The sequence below is a fragment of the Vicugna pacos genome, chromosome 32 (assembly GCF_048564905.1).
Source record: "Vicugna pacos chromosome 32, VicPac4, whole genome shotgun sequence".
NCBI classification, from domain to species: Eukaryota; Metazoa; Chordata; class Mammalia; order Artiodactyla; family Camelidae; genus Vicugna; species Vicugna pacos.
The window spans coordinates 4,085,010-4,104,928 of NC_133018.1; the positions used below are offsets into that span (position 1 = coordinate 4,085,010).

Below are 19,919 nucleotides of genomic sequence, written 5' to 3' on the forward strand. Positions count from 1 at the left end.
ATCGTAATTTAAACTATTCAGTTACATATATTTTTCTCATGACAGGTGAGCCAGTATAGGAGCATGAAGCCAGTGACAAGTGCCCCCACACTGTCTTGTCTTCGTTTGAAAGGCGCTCACCAAATTTGCACTCTGTCATGCTCTCTTTTTCACCATTACTTTATATTCCAGAAAATAGTTTTGATCTATGATGGCTGATCAAAACACCACATGCAAATGGCCATGCAGGAGAGGCCATAAAAGGGCCAAGGAAGAACCTATCACCCTGGGTAGCAAAGTGCAAGGCTCAGGGCCCCTTCAAAGAAATGGTCCAGGAAACAGAGCTCTGAGCAGCAGGCAGTTAGAGACTGGCTGGGGTCCTTTGACATTAAAGACATCATACACACTACCATAGCCTGGTGGGGGAGGGCAGGGGACAGAGCAAAAAGTGAGCAAGAATTAGCTAGAAGCAGCTATAGCTGGAGGCATGTCAAGACTTCAGAGAATTTGCAAAAGGGGAAAAGTAAGTGCCAATGTAAGGAACTAGGGAAGACAACTCCACAGGTTCCATGACCACTAGTTGCTCACTGTCTGGGGCAGAGGGACAATAATTCTTCGTAATCATGACAAAAAAAGGAAGAAGGTAGTGAAAATGGAGCAGAGAACAATAGAGCTTTACAAGTGACTTGGAGCCAGGAAAGTGGGAGAGAAGCTGGCGAGTGCAGGAGAAGCCATCACCTGTGTACAGGATGCGGCTGATCATCCCCGGCATCACCATGAGGAACATGGGCAGCAGCTTCAGGTACCCACACATGATGCAGCCGGCCTTCACGTGTGACATGCTTTTGGCTGAGAGGCAGCGCTGCACAATGACCTGCCCGGGAAAGCCCAGTGAGGGAGGGGTGTGAGCCAGAGACTCCACAACACAGTCTGACCACCCCAGCTTCCCCCACCATCCTGAGTCTCTGGCCTGACACTCCCAGGTCACCGAGGCTGGGCAACCCTCAGACCACCCGAGTCCTGCCCTACCTTTCCCAACCCCACAAGCCACAGATGGACAGGAGTCTCTATGGCCCCCAGAAGAAGACCCTGTCTTCGCCACACATCCAGCCTGGGTACCTGATCTGTGCACCAGTACCACAGAGCAAGGATGGACAGTCCAAAGATGAGCCCGGGCCATGGCAGGTCTCCCTTGAGCGGATCCCGGAAGATGTGGAAGGAGTCGGCCCTCGGGATGTAACACTCTTCCTTGATGGTGATGTTTCCATCAGAAACCACAGTTGGAGTGGCATTCATGTATTTTTTCACGAAGGCGTCATACCCTCCCACTTCGTGAAAAGCTGGAAAACATCAGTAACAAAACTCAACATCGTGAAACTCACAACTCTTCATAGCAGTTTCTTCCCATGAATGCCTGAGAAACCTATAGCTAGAACCCTCACTATGGGGGCAAGTCAGTGTTCCATTCTGGGCCTCAGCTTTCTCATCCACAGAATGGTCCAGTTTCTCTGTGGAGAGAAGACTATGACATCAGAGGCCCACATCGGGGCCCACTGGCCCAGACTCCCTAGCGAGAGCACCAAGGAATCAGGTATTGTCTGGGCTGGGCCCAGCCTAAGACCGCAGGGTGGGGAAGGTGCTCCTTGCACACCCACAGTCAGGGCCAGTCCAGGCCAGACCACTCCCAGGGGAAGGACAGAGCACGTCCAGCTCACTGCCTGGGTCAGTGGCAGGCAGGGAGGCTGGACTCACTTTTCTCTCCCTGGGCTTCTTTCTACCTCTGCCTCCCCGCCTCCTCAGCCGGCCCCAGCCCCACTTACCGAAGCCAGTCAGGATTAAAGACCCCACGAGCATGATCACCGTCTGCAAGGTGTCCGTGTAAATCACAGCTGCGAGGCCCCCTAAGCAGGCAAAGGAGACAATGCATTTGACCTCAGGTAGAAGGGCAATCTTGTCAGCCTGCCTCCTTCTTCCATCCCACCCCTCTCCCTCTGCACACCTTCTGAGCACGCCCCTCAGCCACCTGCCTGCCTTCCCTTCCTTCCCTCCCTTTCTTGTCCTGCTGCAGCAGCCTGCCACCCAGCACGTTCCAGCCTCTCTACTCTTCACAGGAATGCTGGGAAGGCCTTGGGGAAAGGAGAATGTTTCTCCCTGTTTGAGGAGGGAGAGCTTGATGTGACAGTTTCAAGTTCACAGGAGATGGCTCAGGAGTCGGCCAAGGTAAATGAAGGCCGGAAAGAGCAAAGAGCTGACATTTCTACAAGAAGGGACATTACCAAATCAACCCATTTCAAAGGGCTACTTGCATGTCCACTCTCTCTTTCCTCAGACCATCTGTGTAACTTCTTGTCCCCAGAGCTATGGGGCTCCAGCTCAGCAATAAGTTCTGTCCTGACCCTCTTCCCCCAGTGATAGAGTAACACCTCTGCAAAGGCAACCCCAGTGGGTATTCGTGTCCCCAGTTTCTCCACTCACCTCGAGCCTTCCTCTGAAATCTCTGGGTGCCACTCCCTCCCTTCCTCCCTACAGTACCTCCCAGTCTCTGTCACATCGAATCCAAGGCCTCTGTGTGGCTTCTGAGACCCCTGCACTGTGACCTCGTTTGAACTATCAGGTCTTACCACCCACACCCCCACCACCCAGCCAAACACCTCTGCTTGTTTGCCCCGCCCCGCCCCCCCAACACACCCACCCCTGACTCTATTCCCTTATTCCCACCCACCCCTGCACCTGGCACTGCCTCCCTGCTTCTCCCTACTCAGCCAAGCTCTCTCCACAACGTATAAGGCCAAGCCCTGCCCCACCTCCTGTAAGAAGCTGTCTTGACTATTCCAGCCAACGCTGGAGTTTTCTGGGGCCACCTATAACTGTTTCCTCGAACATTTCCTGGGTGTATCTCTTCCTCCAGAGGAGAAGCTGCCTCCTGCTTCCTTTTATCCCTCGCAAGTGCCTAACCCCGAGCTGGGCTTAGGCTGAATCATCTGAGTGGACTCACCTGTGACTGTGTAAAGGCCAGTGATTAGCAGTAAGAGAAAGATGGCCAGGTACAGATCCAGGCCCAAGGCCAAGTTGATGAATATGGCCCCAGAGAAGATGTCTGCCTGGAGGGAGAGGAGAGGTGGGGCTGGGGTGAGAGAGGCCAGCAGGCTGCAGGGTGTGCCCTGGCTGAGGCACTTCAGCTGCAGGGACAGGGAGGAGAACTTGGAGGGTTAGCAGAAGCCGACTACTGAGGAGTGTCAATGCCTGTGATTTCGGGGGCCCACACCGCCTTGCCCTTTGGCTGAGATGCCACAATTAGAAGTTCATATTTTTATCCCCAGATGAGAATATGAAAGACAAGCACTGTACAATTCCACGTGTATGTGGTTTCTAACATTAGAGACTGGAATGGTGGTTCCCAGGGTTTGGAGGAAGGGGGCATTCAGGAGTTATAAATTGACAGGCATAACGTTTCAGTTAAGTAAGATGAGTGAGCTCTAGGGAGCTGCCACTCAACATGGACCCAGGCAACAACTCGCACTGTGCACTTCACCCCCATCCGAGGACAGACGCCGTGCCTAGTGTTCTCACCACAATAAAATTAAAATAGAAAACAAAAGGATATGAACACCTGAGAGTCATACTCTATTCCTAAATTCCCCAACAAGCTTTATTCAAGATGATAATAGATATACCATGGGGGTGAAAAAGAGAATGCTATAGTCAAAGAGGTTTGTGAAATGCTGGATTAGACAAAGTAAAGGCAGCTTCTTTAAAATACTGTGCCTTTAAAATACTGTGACTCCCCAGAAGGAAAACATGGTAATGATTCTTCACAAACTGAACTACAGAACTCTGTTTGCCAAGGAACAACTATTAGCCCCTTGAGTCCACTCTGTGGACTGCTGCTCTGAGATATTATCCTTCGTTTACACCCCAGTATAAAAGGTTTACCAGATCTGTTCCCAAAAGCAAGTTTTGAGTGTTGGAGTCCATGAGAAGGAAACCCTACGCCCACCCCAGAGTGGAGAGAAACTTTAGCAACATCATAATTTTACCTCCTCTGCCCAGATGGAATCCATCTTGACTCAGACACAATCAGAGCATTACCAAGAAACTCCTGGGTGGCTGGCTAGGTGGTAGGTGGTTTTATCTAGATTGTCTCATGTGACTTTAGGGATAATTGCTCCCTCTTCACCCCTGAATTCACCGGTTCTTCATTCAGTTCTTTTTTTTTTAAGTCATACCATTTTTAATTAATTTATTTAGTTTTTATTAAAGTATAGCTGATTTACAATGTTGTGTTAGTTTCTGGTGTACAGCATAGTGATTCAGTTGTATGTGTGTGTGTGTGTGTGTGTATTCTTTCCCGTTTTTCTCCCTGTCTCATTTAGCCCATAAAGAAATTTCCACCTGGCTGGATGGTATAGTTGTTAATTTAAACCAACAAAGAACAGAGAACACTGGGGTCACCCAAAATGAATTTTCATGTCCACTCCAAAATACTGCCAGAAGGACAGCAATAAGAGATGATGGTGATGAATTTTTCGTTTTCAGACCTCTAGATGCATCAGAAACTCAACGTCCCCTAGATGCAATGCAGGCACTGTTTCACTGCATCAAACTGAATACATTTCAAAGGGCTGCCCAGTCAGAGCCCGGGGTGGGGTGCCCCTGCATCTCCTCTCTATGCTTATCTTCCCCTCTGCACCTCCTTGCAGCTCCTCAGGGCCCTCCAGTGGTTCAGGTCCCACCGACTGAATTTCCTATTCCCTGCCTCTTGGTTGGTGGAGAGATTGCCTCATACCAACTCCAAGCTTATGTGCTAATGTGGGACCTCCTCCTCCTCCCCCAGGATGGGCCTCCGGAGGACCCAGTGCCTTCACGCCCTGCAGATTCTCTAGCCCCAGGGGAACCTGATGTCATTTTTTTGGAGGAGAAAGAGAGGCAGATCCAGGAGGTAGGGAGAGAGATGGTGACTTAGAAAGAGATCTCCATCCTGAGGACTGGTGGTGAGAGGACCTGGGTTTTAACCCCAGCGCTGCCACTGTAGGCCTGGGCAACCTTGGATAAAACATTTCGCCTCTCCATGTCTCAGTGTTTCGTCTTTTACGTGGGAAGCTCTGACTCCCAGGGCTTGTGATTCTCAGTGGCTGGAAGTGGGAAAGCCCTGCAGCCAAGGAAAGCATGCCCCTCCCAGGTCCAGGACCTGCTCCAGGTCACTCTCTGCAGCTGCCAAAACTGAAGAGGAAGAAGAGGCCCCAGCTGCACATTAGCCTTGCTAAGGGTGAAATGGCCACTCCTGCCTGACTCTGCACTCTCACCACCTGGAATTATGATGAGCACTCATAAAGCGTTCCTCCCCTCCCATGCCTCTGTATTGTCACTGTGGCTATTTCAGTTGAAGGGGTTCCATTCACTGGAATGCTGTTAAGTGCATGCACTTTAGATTCAGCAGATTAGCTAATAAGCATAAGTGAGCTATAAAAAGATTCCAAGGCTGCTACTGCCTTAAAAATGCCCTTGTTTGGCTTATTTTCCAGAGCAGTTAATTTGTAATGCTTTATGATAACGCACCACAGTAGACTATGATACTCTCTTACTGTCATTAGTCACAAATAAGTAACACACAGCTCCTAAGATAACACTATAAACAAAGACTATAAAGACTTCTGGGAAGCATTAGACTAGCAGAAATCTTGTTCTTATAGTATGTACTCTATTTCCAGCTAACAGGGCAGATAAAGAATTCCAAGAAAAACTCCCTCATGAATTGAAGAAACCCAGGACAAATCCTCTCTCCCATGAGTCACTCTTAACTTCAGAGATTAATTCTTTCTGCCCTTGGAAACCTAAAAGCCAGCAGGTGTGCCTGGGGACAGCATAGCTAAGTTCATGTTAGCCCAGACACTCTGACATCCATCTTGGGGTCTCTTAGGGGCCCAAACTTTTCCCTTCTTCATTAGTGTATTTTTTTCCTTCCTATCTAGGGGATTGTACAGTTGGCCAAGGACTTTGAGATAAATGCATCATTATGATCCTCAAAACAAGGTAACGGGACACTACATTGGCTCCACTTTACTGATAGACAGAAAAAAGTCAATGACTTGCTTAAGGGCTAAAATCTAATTTTCTGTCTCCAAATCCAATGACCTTCCACAACATTGAAAAGTAAGGGTCTTCCTTTCTGGAATATTTTCTGCAGAGCAAGGTCTTTTTTAATTTAAAAAAAAACTGTTTACTTACTAACTTTAAAATAAAATAATTACGTTGTATGATTTAAGACAAATAGCCCAGGAAGTTACATACTGAAAAGTAAAAGTGGCCCCATTTCTATCATTAGGCCCAAAGATGACCTCTGTCGATAGCTTTTCATCCACCAGAGGATTTTTAGATGGCTGGCTTAAAATTGTATATCAACAGTTATATTCCATGGCCCCTAAAATATAATAATTATGAAAATGGAAATATGGGGAAATGTTTACAGTTTGATGCTAAGGAGGAGAATGACCACTAAATGGTTTACATATTCTGACTGCAACTCTGTAAAGGAAAGCACCCAATATGGGCAAAGCCAAAATATGAAAATGCCTGTAATAGAGTTACAGGGTTGTGGGTGCTCTTCCCCTCCAGATTTTCTTAAATGCCATTGTTAGATTTTCCTTACAATTTAAAAGGCAGGAGAAGCAGAAATTTTACAACACAATGTATTCTTCATGGATATATGGCTACACACACATTATGTAGTGAAAATGTTAAAACATAGACCAGAAGAATATACACCAAGTTCAAGGCAGGGTTTACCTTTCGAGAAGGAGGGAAACAGGGTCAAAAGGGCTTATTTTCCAGAGCAACTTATTTTCCAGAAGCAGATAAGCCTTCAGTTATATCTGTTACGTTTTATTTCTTTTTTTAAAAAAATGATAAATTGTTTAGAGCTATAGAATCGGGGTGGTGGTATTTGCTGTATAATTCTTTGTACTTTATGTTTGAGGCATTTCATGACTTTTTTATTTATAAAAATCGGGGACTGGATAGGGAATATGCCACGAGCTTCGATATAAAAGAACACTCCTCTAATCCTATGAGATCATTTGTTTCACAGTTTATCCCAGATTGCTCCTTCTGAAAACTATTCTTAGCCCTTAATAAAGAAGGGGGAAAAAAACATAAGCAAGGAAGGAAGGGAAGGAAACAAGGAAACAAGGAAGGAAGAAAGGAAGGAAGGAAGGAAGCAAGTGCTAAGCAAAACCAACTTGAAGTGAACTAGACAATTATGGTCCTCTAAACCAGGGATCAGCAAACTTTTTCTGTAAATGGTCAGTTCCTAAATGTTTTAGGCTTTGCAGGCCATACAGTCTCTGTTCAACTGGCTCAGCACTGCCTGCTGTTGAAGCATGAAAGCAGCTGTAGATGATACATCAACCAATGATGTGGCTGCGTTTCAAAAAAACTTTATTTACAAAAGCAAGAAGGTGGGGGAGGGTATAGCTCACGTCGTAGAGCACATGTTGAGCATACACAAGGTCCTGGGTTCAATCCCCACTACCTCCTCTAAAAATAAATAAATAAACCTAATCACCTCCTCCCACCAAAAACAAAAACAAGAAGTTGAATTTGGCCCACTGTTTTGAAAGTCTGGCTGAACAAGCTCCATGGAACTCACAGGGAACAATAAAATACAGATGCAGTTGGAAAGCTTCTTAGAGTGGCTGAGTCTCTGACACGAGCCTTGGGCAGGTTGCTTAGTCTCAGCTCTGATGCTCTGAGGTCCTGTGATTTTGTATTTGTGCACTTCCTGCCCATTCTGATCCTAGTTGTATTTGAGTGCCCAGCAATCCTGCATGGAAGTGAAGTTTGAGATGGAGAGCCCATTGTTCAAATTTCTTTCATTTATGAAAGTGAGGGAACCAGGTGACGAGCACTCAAAACGTAAGCAAAAGCCAAAGCTCTTATTTTCACCCAAGGATCCAAAATGGACAGCAAAGCTGCTATAAAGGTTTATAACAGTTGTGACCTGTGATATCAATGCAGGAAATACAAACAAGGACATCTGGTAATCACAAGTAATTCATAAGATCTGAGGCTTTATCTAAAGTGATTGTGTACATTTGCATAAGACACATGATGCCAGGAAATTTTACAGAACAGAATGCTACTCAGAACTTGGTAAGGCAGGGTGCTGGTGTGGAGTGGATGGGCGGGAAGGAGCCAATAAAATTTAGAGGAGTACATGGAGGAATAATCAAGTCTGGGTCTCAGAGTCCAAAAGGACATGGCCACGAATGGCAGCCACCGTCAGAAGTCCACACCAGCGCTGCTCCATGGCCTGGGTCACATCTGGGCCCTGAACCTGAGATGCATTTCACTTTCTCTCCACTGTCAGTTACACATCCACTGGATCCCTATGTCCTGGCAGGTCCCTGGTTGTTCCCTGTCTGGACATGGATCTCACAAGGCCACATCTTCTTCTCTTCTCACCAATCACAAACTACCCATGCCTCCCCACACACACAACAAAATTGATTAATCTCTGTTTGTGTGCAGTGTGAACCCATGACTGCCTTACTTTGTTAACCAACAATTTTTTCCTTTTGTCCATAAGTCCTGAACTCTTTATTTATCTAAATGTGAGCTCCCAGCAATTACAGTCAACATCAGAGTAATTTTTTAAAGATTCCGTGCTCTGTGACCCATGGTGAACCTAAAGTCAGCCAAATTTATAAAGACAAAGCCTTGCCTGCCTGGCCCTTCCCTGTCCTTTCTGCTGCCTGGATGTCCCACCTCCAGATCCTTCACGCACTCAGTGTGCAGCTGATGTCCCCTCTTCAGAGTCCTTGCAAATCCTTCTCCCAGAAACTCATTTATATTGGAAGCTCATTTAACTAGCTATCTTAATTCCTATCCCAAGGTCTTGAATTTTGCCCTACTTTACCCTGGAAGAATGAAAGACTTAGAAGGCAGGGAGTGTATAATGTTAACAGGTTTTGATTCCATATCAGGGTCCCTGCTTCTCATCCTAGTTCTGTTGCTTTTAATTCCACAAAGTCCCCGTGGACCTCAATTTCCCCAATGTGGGGGAAATGGGAGCACAGGACACAGAACTGGATGACCTATCTGATCTGTCATCCTATGCCCTCATCCCATCCAAGCATAGAGCAGAATTCTGAGAAGAACACAGACAACTGGGACTAGGGAGACCCAGGCTCCAGACCTGGCTTTGCCATACACTAGCTATGTGATTTGGGACAAATTACCTAATCTCTCTGAGAATCTATTTTCTTTTCCATGAAGTAGAAAATAAAATAAAAATCCCTGCCCATGTAGAACTTTTATGAGAACTGGAAAAGGAATAAGCAAAGCCCCTACTGGCAACTAAGAGTGGCACTAATGCATTATTCAAGGGATCGCTGGCCCTGGCCAGCAGGTGGAGCTGGTAGGGCAGTGGGCAAGGCCTCCAGGAAGGAGCCCCAGAAATTACAGAGACGGAGCAGCTTACACTCAGTACTATTCAAAAGTAAAATTGAGAAAAAGCTGACTGCTGGGGGAATGGGCTCCATCAGGATCTGAGCTGAGGGAGGCTGCCGCTGAGTACCCGGGGGCTCCCAACTCCAAGAAGGTTTAATTAGTAACCTGAAAAGAAGTGAGGCGACTGGGAAGGCAGGGAGAGAGGCTGAGCACTAAGCTTACTTATATGACTACCGCTCCATCAGCTCCAACGGCAAAGAGTGCTCTTTCCATGGCAACTGCAGTCAACAGACTTTCACCCGCCTGAACTGTGGACTTGGAGAAGGCTTGCTTCCAAGAAAGGGACTCCCTCCTCTGCCTGCTCATGAGACAGATGCCACCTCACAAGCTGAACCGAGCAGCAAAGAGCAGTTCCCTCACCAACCTCCCATGATTCCAGGGTCACCTCCCCACCCTCCCGCCTGCATTCCTTTTATCCTTTTATACCTGCCCTTCCCACCCTCAGGAAGCCTGATTTACCCACCCCTTCCAACAACTCCCAGTCCAGGCTCTGCACACCAGTCTCTAATGAAATAAGACTGAAAATCCCAGGGTTTTCATCTTGTAATTATAAACGACCATGAAGGAAGAGAGGAGAAAGTAAAGGAGGTAGAATCATCACATTGGCAGGCAAAGCACACAGGCACCAGTCAAGGGCAGTCGCATTTTGAGCCAGGAAGCTAGGCAGGGAGGGGGCAGTAACTGGGGTGTCAGTCTCAGCTCTAAGACAAGAAAGCCCTCTCGGTCCAGTCGATGAGAGCACGTGCTCACTGAGTTGTGTAAAAATATGTGTGTGAGAGCATTCAATGGGGACATAATCTCTTCAACAAAGGGTGCTGGGAGAACTGGACGTCCACATGCAAAAGGATGAATTTCAACTTACGTCACATCATATGCAAAAATCAACTAAAAACCGATCAAAGACCTAAATGTAAGAGCTAAAACTATAAAACTCTTAGGAATAAACATAGTATTCAATCTTCATGATCTTGGATTTTGGCAATGGATTCTTAGGAATGACAACAAAAGCATGAGAAACAAAAGAAAAGAAAAACAGATAAATTGGACTTCATCAAGATTTAAAACTTCCGTGCATCAAAGAACACTACCAAGAAAGTGGAAAGACAACCTACAGAATGGAAGAAAATATTTGCAAATCATATGGCCTAGTATCCAGAATATTTAGGCTTCTCTGGCCAGATTAGGGTGCTGAAGCAATCCAGGGCACTGCTCACATGGCGTGTAGAAGGCTCTCATTTTCATCATCATCATGCCTGACATTCCAACGATACTTCATGTTTTCAAGAAAATCCATTTGATCCTCACTACCACACAGTGAGGCAGGCAAGGTAGGAATTTTTATCCCCATCTTACCCACCAAGAAGCGAAGGTCCAGCGAGGTAAAGCAGTATGCTACGGGCCCCTCCTTACAAGGGAAGACGGAGAATCTCCGAGGTCCCTTCCAGAGCTGTCGGGGACTGCCCATGTTTAAGCACCTCAGAAATGCCACCTGGAGCCAGATTCTGACCTCTAAGATCAGGGCTAGCCCTCAGACATCCCTAACTCCTTTTTAATCGTCTATTAAGAGCAGCTTTCACTGAACCTTCTTGAACCTGATTGTTTTCAACTTCCCCACAGTAGAGGATAAGGAGTTCCATGTGTTCACTCCTTGATGTGTGAAATAGGACTTTTCCCTCAGAGGCAAGAAGGCCTAAGGGACTGAGTTAGTAGCAACATACAGCACTGTCCTTCCATGGGCCCTCATGTGTTGAGGGCAAGGGTAGGCAGGTTCTGAGACAGCCAGTTCCCAGCCCCCAGGGAAAAGGACTCACCGAGATCTTGGTGAAAATGTAGAGCAACAGGGACAGAATGGAGAGGTAGACCTGGATTCGCTTGCCTCCAAATCGCTTCCGCAGGTACTCTGGCATCGTCACCACCTGCATGGGATGGAAGGGCAGTCACTGCCAGCCAGGGTGATCAGAAGGCCCAGAGCAAGCAAGCAGAGCAGTGGCATCCACCCTGGTGTCAGAGGGTGATCAAGGGTTAACCCCTACTGGTCAGAGAAGTCTGTGAGGTGGCCGGAGGTCCCCTGTCTCCACCCAGTTGCTCATCTCAACTCTACATGCCCTATCACTACAGAGGCAGATGGGTATTAGGACATAGGAAGTGCCCAATAAACACTTTATTTAATGAACATATGACTGGACATAACCAAGAAGGCAGATACTGGCCCTGAAGGAGGAGGGAATAGAAGATAGATAGATAGATAGATAGATAGATAGATAGATAGATAGATAGATAGATAATAGATAGATAGATAGATGATAGATAGATAGATAGATAGATAGATAGATAATAGATAGATAGATAAAAGAAAGAGAAAGAAAGAAAGAAAGAGAAAGGAGGAAAGAAAGAAAGAGAAAGAGAGAGAGAGAGAAAGAGAGAAAGAAAGAGGGAAGGAAGGAAGGAAGGAAGGAAGGAAGGAAGGAAAGAAAGAAAGAAAGAAAGAAAGAAAGAAAGAAAGAAAGAAAGAAAGAAAGAAAGAAAAAGAAAGAAAGAAAGAAAGAAAGAAAGAAAGAAAGAAAGAAAGAAAGAAAGAAAGAAAGAAAGAAGAGAAAAGAAAAGAAAAGAAAAGAAAAGAAAAGAAAATTCCCATACAAAGCACCTACAATGAACAAGACATCATAACCACCACAGCAGCATCTTTTCAGTACACTAAACAAGGTGGCCGGGCTTGGTGTGTGCTTCACCCTGCTCTGCATACAGGCCTTGCCAAGGATTGTGGCTGCAGGCCTGCTCACCTGCTCTCCCAGTTCCTTTCTGCAAATTCCAACCACACTCCTTTTCGTTCCCTCAACCCTGAGCCTGCTGTCTCTTGGAACCAGACACACATCACCAACGGTCCACAAGCCTCCAAAGATGCAGAGTCTGCCTGGACTTCTTCCATATTGCTTTCAGCTCCTAATAGACAGACTTATACATAGTAGGTGCTCTTATATCTCAGAGAACAGATGATGTTAAAGCTGTTTTACACAAAATATCAGAGATCTAGTCAAGAGACTGAGCATGTATTTGGTACTTGAGTACTAGCTGCATGTTCAGCAGTAAGAGCTGCTGTGTTTGTAAATGAAGGGGAAACATGGTTCTTTTTCTCATGCTGCTTCCCTTCCACGGACAGAAGCATTCTGCAATGCATCATGAGCAAATGCACAGCAGTGCCTTGCAAGTATACACACAGGATGGGGGTGTGATGCTTCAGATGCTGAATAGGGCGGGGCTGCTTAGGAGGGCTTCCTAGCGGGACAAGCCGTGCCTGTTTGATGCCCCTGAGAGAAGTCAAGAACTTTAGAACCCAGGAAAGTGAGCCAAGTCATAGGCTTTTATCCCGTAAAGTTTCCTCTGCCTTCCAGGATGACCAAGTTCACACATGAATTTGCCAGCAGGAAATATATATTAAATAAGAACAGAGCAGATACTTACCCCTGCCCTAATGTAAATGGGAACAAACAACCAGCCCAGCACAACCACAATAATGAGAGCCTGAAACAAAAAAAGAGGTGAAGTCAAACCAGGCAAAACCTTAGCCCGTCCTGCTGCCTACAGGGCCCACAGCTGCTGCAGAACAATCACCCAGCATTTTCTCTTTGGGCTCTGGGGACAACTCCCTAAGTGGCCATCAGTGGCTGGAGGAGGCCTTTGATGCCTGAGTGGCCCACGGAAACAACAACTGGGCAACAGTAGAGAGGAACCCAGAAGGGCTGCCCACTGACATCACAGCTCCTTTTGCCTCTTCCCTGGTTTACAGGAGTAAATACCATTTAGAGAGCTTTTTCAAAATAAAAATGATAATAATAACAGAAATCTGATGGTCAGTATTTCCAAATATCCAACATGGCTGAAAGGGTACAGGAAGGGTTGGCTTTTTAAAAGAAGAAAGAAACACTATTGCCATCATATCAGTAGTTTTCTCATGCTACTCTTGAGGCAGGAAGCCCCATAAAAAGACTGGCAGGACCCCCAAGCAGGGGCCACTACTCTCCGCCGGCACCATCCAGCTCCCTGGCCCCGAGGCGCTATCTCACTTTTTACCTCTGAAATGGCTTACTTGCCCCTAAAATTCTGTTGGTTCCCTGAGCTCACTTCTGATTGGTTATTTCCTTCACTCCTGATTGGTTATTACTCTCACTTCTGATTGGTCCACTTCCCTAACTTCTAATTGGTCCATTTGTAGTACTTCATTTGCATGGAGCTCACTCCTGATTGGTTAGTTCTCTCACTCCTGATTGGTCCATTCCCCTGACTCCTGATTGGTTATTTCTCTCACTCCTGATTGGTCTAGTCCTACAAAGCTTGTTCCTGGTTGGTCAACTTCTGTTATACTTTATTTGCATATGATGTTGCAAAGTGTAAAACTGGCAGCCTATAAAGGCCTGTGTAAACTTGCAGGCAGCGTCCAGAGCTTGGAGTGTTAACACTATGGGTTCACTGGTGTAATAAACGTGAATTCTCCACCTCTCCGAATGCTGCTTGTTCTCTTGCCCAGATCTAGGTTGCTGTCACAACTGAGCTGTAACACATTTTTCTGCAACACTCTGATTGGAGGGGAGCAGGACCCTGGGGCTCCTGCAGCTGTGCCCCTTCACAGCTGCATCCCAAGGTCGTTTTGGGAGGTTCTCTAACATCTAAGACGGCTCTGGGCATAGACTGAGCTGGCTGACAGCTACAGCTCCGTCCAGCTCCAGGACACAGTGTCTCTGACGTTACTCACGTTCCACTCAAAGCCCCCAGTGGCGATGCCTGCAGCTGCTCCTGTCCCAGCCAGCCCCACAAAGTGACCGCTTCCGATGTTACTGGCAAACAGAGAGGCTCCAATCTGAAAACACAAAGGGAAAGTCACGTGAGGATTCTGTGCTCCACCAGAACACTCGGAGTGGGCCAAAGAGTGTAGAGACATACCAGCCAAGAGAAGGATACATCACATAGATCCTAGCAAGCCAGATGGGAGGGTGGATTTTATTCTAAGTATTATGGGAACCTACCGGAGAGTTTCAAACAAGGGAGGGACAAGATCTAATTTGCTTTTAAGGACTGCTCTCAAGCATGTGGAGAATGTAGTGTTGGGGGCAAGAGAGAAAACAGAAAAACCCTGTGGGAGGCAATTGCTTCCTGTAGGTGAGAGGGGACAGCGGCTTGATCTTGGGTGGTGGCAGCTGAGACAAAGACAAGCATAGAGATTGGGGTAGGTTTTAGAAACAAAGTTGACCAGGCTGTTGATGGATCAGATGTGGGAAATGAGGGAAGGAGTAAACAAGGGTAACCCCTAGTTTCAGGACTTGAGTAACTGGGTGGAAGCCATTCATGAGAAAGGGGAAACTGTGTACTTTAGTTTGTGCCACTTGAGAGTTTTAATCTTTTGTTATCTGTACTTTAAAGTGTGTTGTACAACACAGGCTTGCTTGCCTTTGTCAAAAGAATAGGACTCAGTAAACTTTGCATAAATAAGTAAATTACTGTTGCCTCTGACCATAAGTGGAATTCTCACGGTATGAAAGTTCTGTTGCTCTGGACTGTATCCCATCTTCATTATAGCGTAAACATTAAAATGCTTTGCAAGTTAAAAAAAAGAAGAAAGGGAAACTGAAAGGGAAGCCCACTGTTTAGATACATCCACCTCCTTCTCCCCAAAGCTTGGTGGGGATAAGAGTCCACTTTTTTTTTAATCTTCCTGTTTGTTCTATTTTTCCAATTAAAAAATATTTTATTGAGCTATAGTTAATTTACAATATCGTGTTAGTTTCAGGTGAATAGCAAAGTGATTCAGTTATACATATATGTTGTGTTATATATATATATAAAATTTTCAAGAGTCTTTTCCATTACAGGCTTTACCAGATACTGAATGTAGCTCCCTGTGCTATACAGCAGGTCCTTGTTGTTCATTTTGCATATAGTGAAGTGTATCGATAACAGTCTGCTTTTAATCAGAATTCCCTTCCACGTGCAGCCTGCCTGTCATGACCCATTAACTTTTTTTTCATTTACCATGTCTCACTTGATAAATTATTAAGCCTAATGTACTATTAGGAGCAATATTACCAATAATGATTAACCGCATTAGATTAGCCTTAAGTTGAAGAAGTCCTTTCCAACATCCCCCCAAGGGGGACAGTGGACTCTAAGCAGTTGTAGGCTTCCCTGACACAACCCCTCACCATCTGATGGAATGGGGGCCAGGAGGACTTTGGGGGTACCAGAATGTCCATGGGCTGTTCAGAGTGAAGCAGGCTGGCCTTCTTGACTTCCCACCTGTTTTTAACATCATGTGGCTTCAAACTCTCTTTTAAATCTGCCACTCAGCCATGGGTCCTTGGCAATGGCGACAACTAAGCCAGTCTCTCTAATTCCTGTCATTGTCAGAGAACCTGCCTCTAAATTAGTTGGACCATTCAACAAGAACAGATTGCCTCTCTTTTCAGTTGAGATTCCTGATCATACCCATGTGGTTTGCCTCAACGACACAGTGGCTCCATCACTTAAAATGTTTTCACTTCAGTCCCTCTGGCATTTGGCACAAATCTGATGCTTTCCCATGAGCCTTCTCTAAAGGGAAAACTACTTAAACCGCAAAGGAAAACATCTGGCCAAATTCATTTCTCCCTACGAACTATGCACGTCAGGAGGTGGAAGCTAGCAGAGATTGCATCTCTCTCTAGAACAAAGGCAGACATCAGTCCGCCTGACAGTCACTCCTTCAGTGCTTAACTCAGCCCTAGAAATGGACCCTGATCCAATGCTACTCACAAGAGCGCTCTGCTGGCAAAGAGATTCGCTTCACCTGGGAGCTTAGGAGAAACACAAATTCTCGATCCCCACCCCAGACCTACTGAGTCAGAGAAATAAGCTCTCCAGGGGATGCTTATACACAACGAAGTTTGAGAAACCTGCCCCAGACCACACTCAAAGTCACTGCTCCTTCCTAACACTTGTTTTGAACTCCCTTCGGAAGTAGAAGCCCAGTGACTAACTACAAAATTGGAATGCTAAAATGTGGAGGACAAAAAGTTTGGGGTGAAGGAGTCTCCCTCTCCAAAGTCCCCATAACCCCAGAGCTGTAACGGCCTGTTACCCGGGCATTCAGGCTACCTGACGGGAGACAGTCACTTCTCCACGTGCCAACATACAGCACAGAGACTGAACCCTTACCAACATCACTGGTGAAACCCCAGAACTGGCAGGCTCAGTCAAATAAAGACTTCCAGTGTACCCTCACACCACAGCAAAGTTATTGAGACATTTCCAATGGAAATCTTCAGAAGCCACCGAAAGGCTTTGTGGGAAATCCTTCCACAATTTATCTTCTCAGGAAATGGGGTTATAAGAGTTCCCAGACTGTGACGTAAACCACCAGAGTCAATAAACATTGCCAGCTGGAGGGCTCCTCTGCCCTGTCATGGCATAAAACTCGGAAGAGGAATTACAAGCTCCTAGGGGGTCTCTGCACTCCAGCCTCACCCTCCGCCAATCCAGCAGCCCCTCAGTGCCCTCTCAGGTCCTCCATACTCCAGCTAAATCACACTGACCCAGCCTCCTAGATCTGCTCTGGGCTTCCTGCCTCCTGCTTATGTGTACATCATTTCCTTCTGCCTGGAACTCCCTCTCCATCAAGTTCTGCCTACAGAAACGCTGCCCCAGGCTTCAGAGAGAAGCCCGGTCCCATCTCTCTGCTGACACCATCCAGAGCCAATCTCTTCCTCCTCTGATCTCTTACCCCACCTGTTGTCTGTTGCACTCTCCTGGTTCCTGTAGGGCCCCATTTTTGTAACTGCTTCTGTACATTGTTGTCCCCAAAACATCCTCTAGCCCTTGAAGATCACTTCTGCTTCCACTCAGCACATGGCAAGCACTCAGTATAAGTCTGCTAAGTAGAGTGAGTGAGTGGGTGGGTGAGTGATATCAGGTCCTTCGTCTGGTGACCAAATACCTTCAAGTTGCGTTTACTCCCACTGACTGCATGGAGCTAGGACTCTTAATGGGACATGCCAAGGACAGCTCTCTCCTGAGGAAGAGGCAATAAAACTGGCCTGCCAGGCCCAAAGGGGCCCAAAAGACAGTGGGGCCCACTGGAGATTATGAACTGCACTGAGATGTCAATAGGGTGACCTGTAAGCTCAGCGTTGGTAAGAAAGAGACCTCAAGGGGGATCTGACTTTGTGGGTTAGCCCATCAAATAGGCAAAAAAATTGTAAATTATAATATTTGGTGTTGGCAAGTAAATGGGCTCTCCCATATATTTCTCATAGAAATGTAATTCTGGAAAGCAGTTTTTTAGTACAAATCCAAAGATCATCTTCCACCATGTGATTCTACTTTTAGTAATCTATCTTAAGATTATCAGAGATGGAGACAAGGACTTAAATGTAAGAATTTCATTAGTAGTTCAATGCCACATTATTTACGATATAGGAAAGTTGGAAACAGCATAAATGGCCAACAATAGGAAAAAACTGGGTAAATTAAGGTACCTACTTATGATGTAATATTATGCAGCCTTTAAAACTATAGCTTTGAAGAATTTATGATGAGGAGATGATTGTGATAAAAATGTCAAGTAAAAAACATACAAAGTTATATACCATGTGATCCCCAAATTTTTAAATATAAATAGAGAGATCCAAATTTAACAGCAGTTATCTATGGCACAGAAAACAGTGAGTGTGTTTTTATAATTTTCCAAAATGTCCACAATGAGTTTGTATAATTTCATAATCAGAACACAATTCTTTAAAACTTTTAACAGTGAAGGGCAACAATTCCAGGGATGTCTCAGATTAACTCTCGGAGCCTGAGGCCTGAGAATAAAGTACACAGGAAAGTTATGTGTTTGTGGGGATGTAGAAAAAGATATGAAAATGTCATTGAATGCTAACAAAAAATTATGTTTTGTGTGACATAAAAAATAGAAAATAGGAAATATACGGGAGATCCTATTTGCTTGCCAACACATCCATCAAAATCTAGAGTCAAAGCACAGGACATCCACTTAAAGCTGAGTTTCAGATAAACAAATACATTTTTAGTAAAAGTATATCTCAATATTGCATGATTGCATGATGATATACTAAAAAAGCATTCATTGTTTGTCTGAAATTCATATTTAACTGGCCAGCCAGTACCTTTGTTTGCTAAATCTGGCAGCCCTAATCAGAATCACCTAGAGGATTTGTTAGACCACAGATGGCTGAGGCCCATCCCCTCAAGTTTCTGATACATTTGTCTGGGTTGGGACTGGAAATATTGCACTTCTAACAAGAACAAAAGTTTGGGGGTTTTGCTGCTGCTGGTGTGGGCACCACACTTTGAGAGTCCCATCCAGGGAGAATAAGAAAGGGAGAGAGGATGGCTAACTTACAGTGCCTCCTTCAGGCCAAGTGTGGGGCCAGGCAATTCATTCACTTTATCTTTTCTCATGCTCACAACAGTCTGAGAGGTGGGTATTATTCTCGCCTTTATTTTATAGGTGAGAAGACTGAGGACCAGAGCAGAGACATGATTTGCCCAAGGTCCCACCGCTCAGTATGACCAGCGTCCCAGGGACAGAAGAGGAAGACAGCATACGCTGACTTGCCTACTTCCTCCCCAACGTTCCCTTCTGGACTTCCCTGAGCAGGCACAGTGGGGTCAGACCCCTACCCACCTCACTGTAAATTCAGGAATATATGTGTGAGTCTGCATTCCACTTGTATTTCTGATCCCTCCCTCATCTTCTGGGGAGCTGGTGTTTAACCTGAATTAACATCTTGGTTCTCTTATAAGGAATCCTTTCATAGGGGAAGTGTGAAAAGTTTTAATCTTTGACCCTTGCCATCTCTTGGTATCACATTTCCTGGATTGAGACAGAAGAGAAGGTGGGGCTCACATGTTCGGCCTATTTCATTTCTGAGACTCTGGTAAATATTTAGACACAGGCTTTCTTCAGAGTCATCATAATCTCTGTTTACTCTGTGTCAGCTCACATCACCCATGGACAATGGTGGCCTTTCACTTCTCTTCATAAACATCTCTTTGCCCCTAGAACCAAAGGAGCAGGAAATCAGGAAACCAGTGCCAAATTTGGCATCTTCCCACAGGCTGTTGGCACAGTAAGTGGCTGAGGTCTTCTTTTGGCATTTATAGGTCAAGGAGGCTGGAGACCAACCCTCTCACAAACTCAGATGGGCTCATACTTGGGATTATCAACTCAGGATCCCTAACCTCCAGGGCCTGATCAACATGCACAATCTCGCCCCATGCTGGCCCCTTTCAGTTCTTCAAGTACCCCAAGCTCCTCCCCGCCTCAGGCCTTTGACCATTCTGTTCCTTCTGCTTGGATTGCTCTTCCCCCATCTTCACAAGGCTGCCTCCTTCTCATCCTTCAGAGCTCAATCTAAGTGCCCAGTCCTCAGAAAGGCCCTCCC

General features: G+C 45.8%; 1 protein-coding gene across 1 annotated transcript in view; it reads right to left on the reverse strand.

Annotated features, from left to right (window-relative positions):
• The window catches only part of SLC5A1 (solute carrier family 5 member 1), a 46,085-nt gene that overhangs the window by 13,514 nt on the left and 12,652 nt on the right, over positions 1–19,919 (reverse strand). Inside the window, exons 3-9 of the mRNA XM_006218020.4 lie at positions 14,234–14,338; positions 12,946–13,005; positions 11,298–11,402; positions 2,975–3,080; positions 1,800–1,880; positions 1,099–1,319; positions 718–853 (exon numbers count right to left, since the gene is read on the reverse strand). Of these exons, the coding sequence (XP_006218082.1) occupies positions 718–853; positions 1,099–1,319; positions 1,800–1,880; positions 2,975–3,080; positions 11,298–11,402; positions 12,946–13,005; positions 14,234–14,338 (814 nt within the window). The remainder of the gene's footprint in view (positions 1–717; positions 854–1,098; positions 1,320–1,799; positions 1,881–2,974; positions 3,081–11,297; positions 11,403–12,945; positions 13,006–14,233; positions 14,339–19,919) is intronic.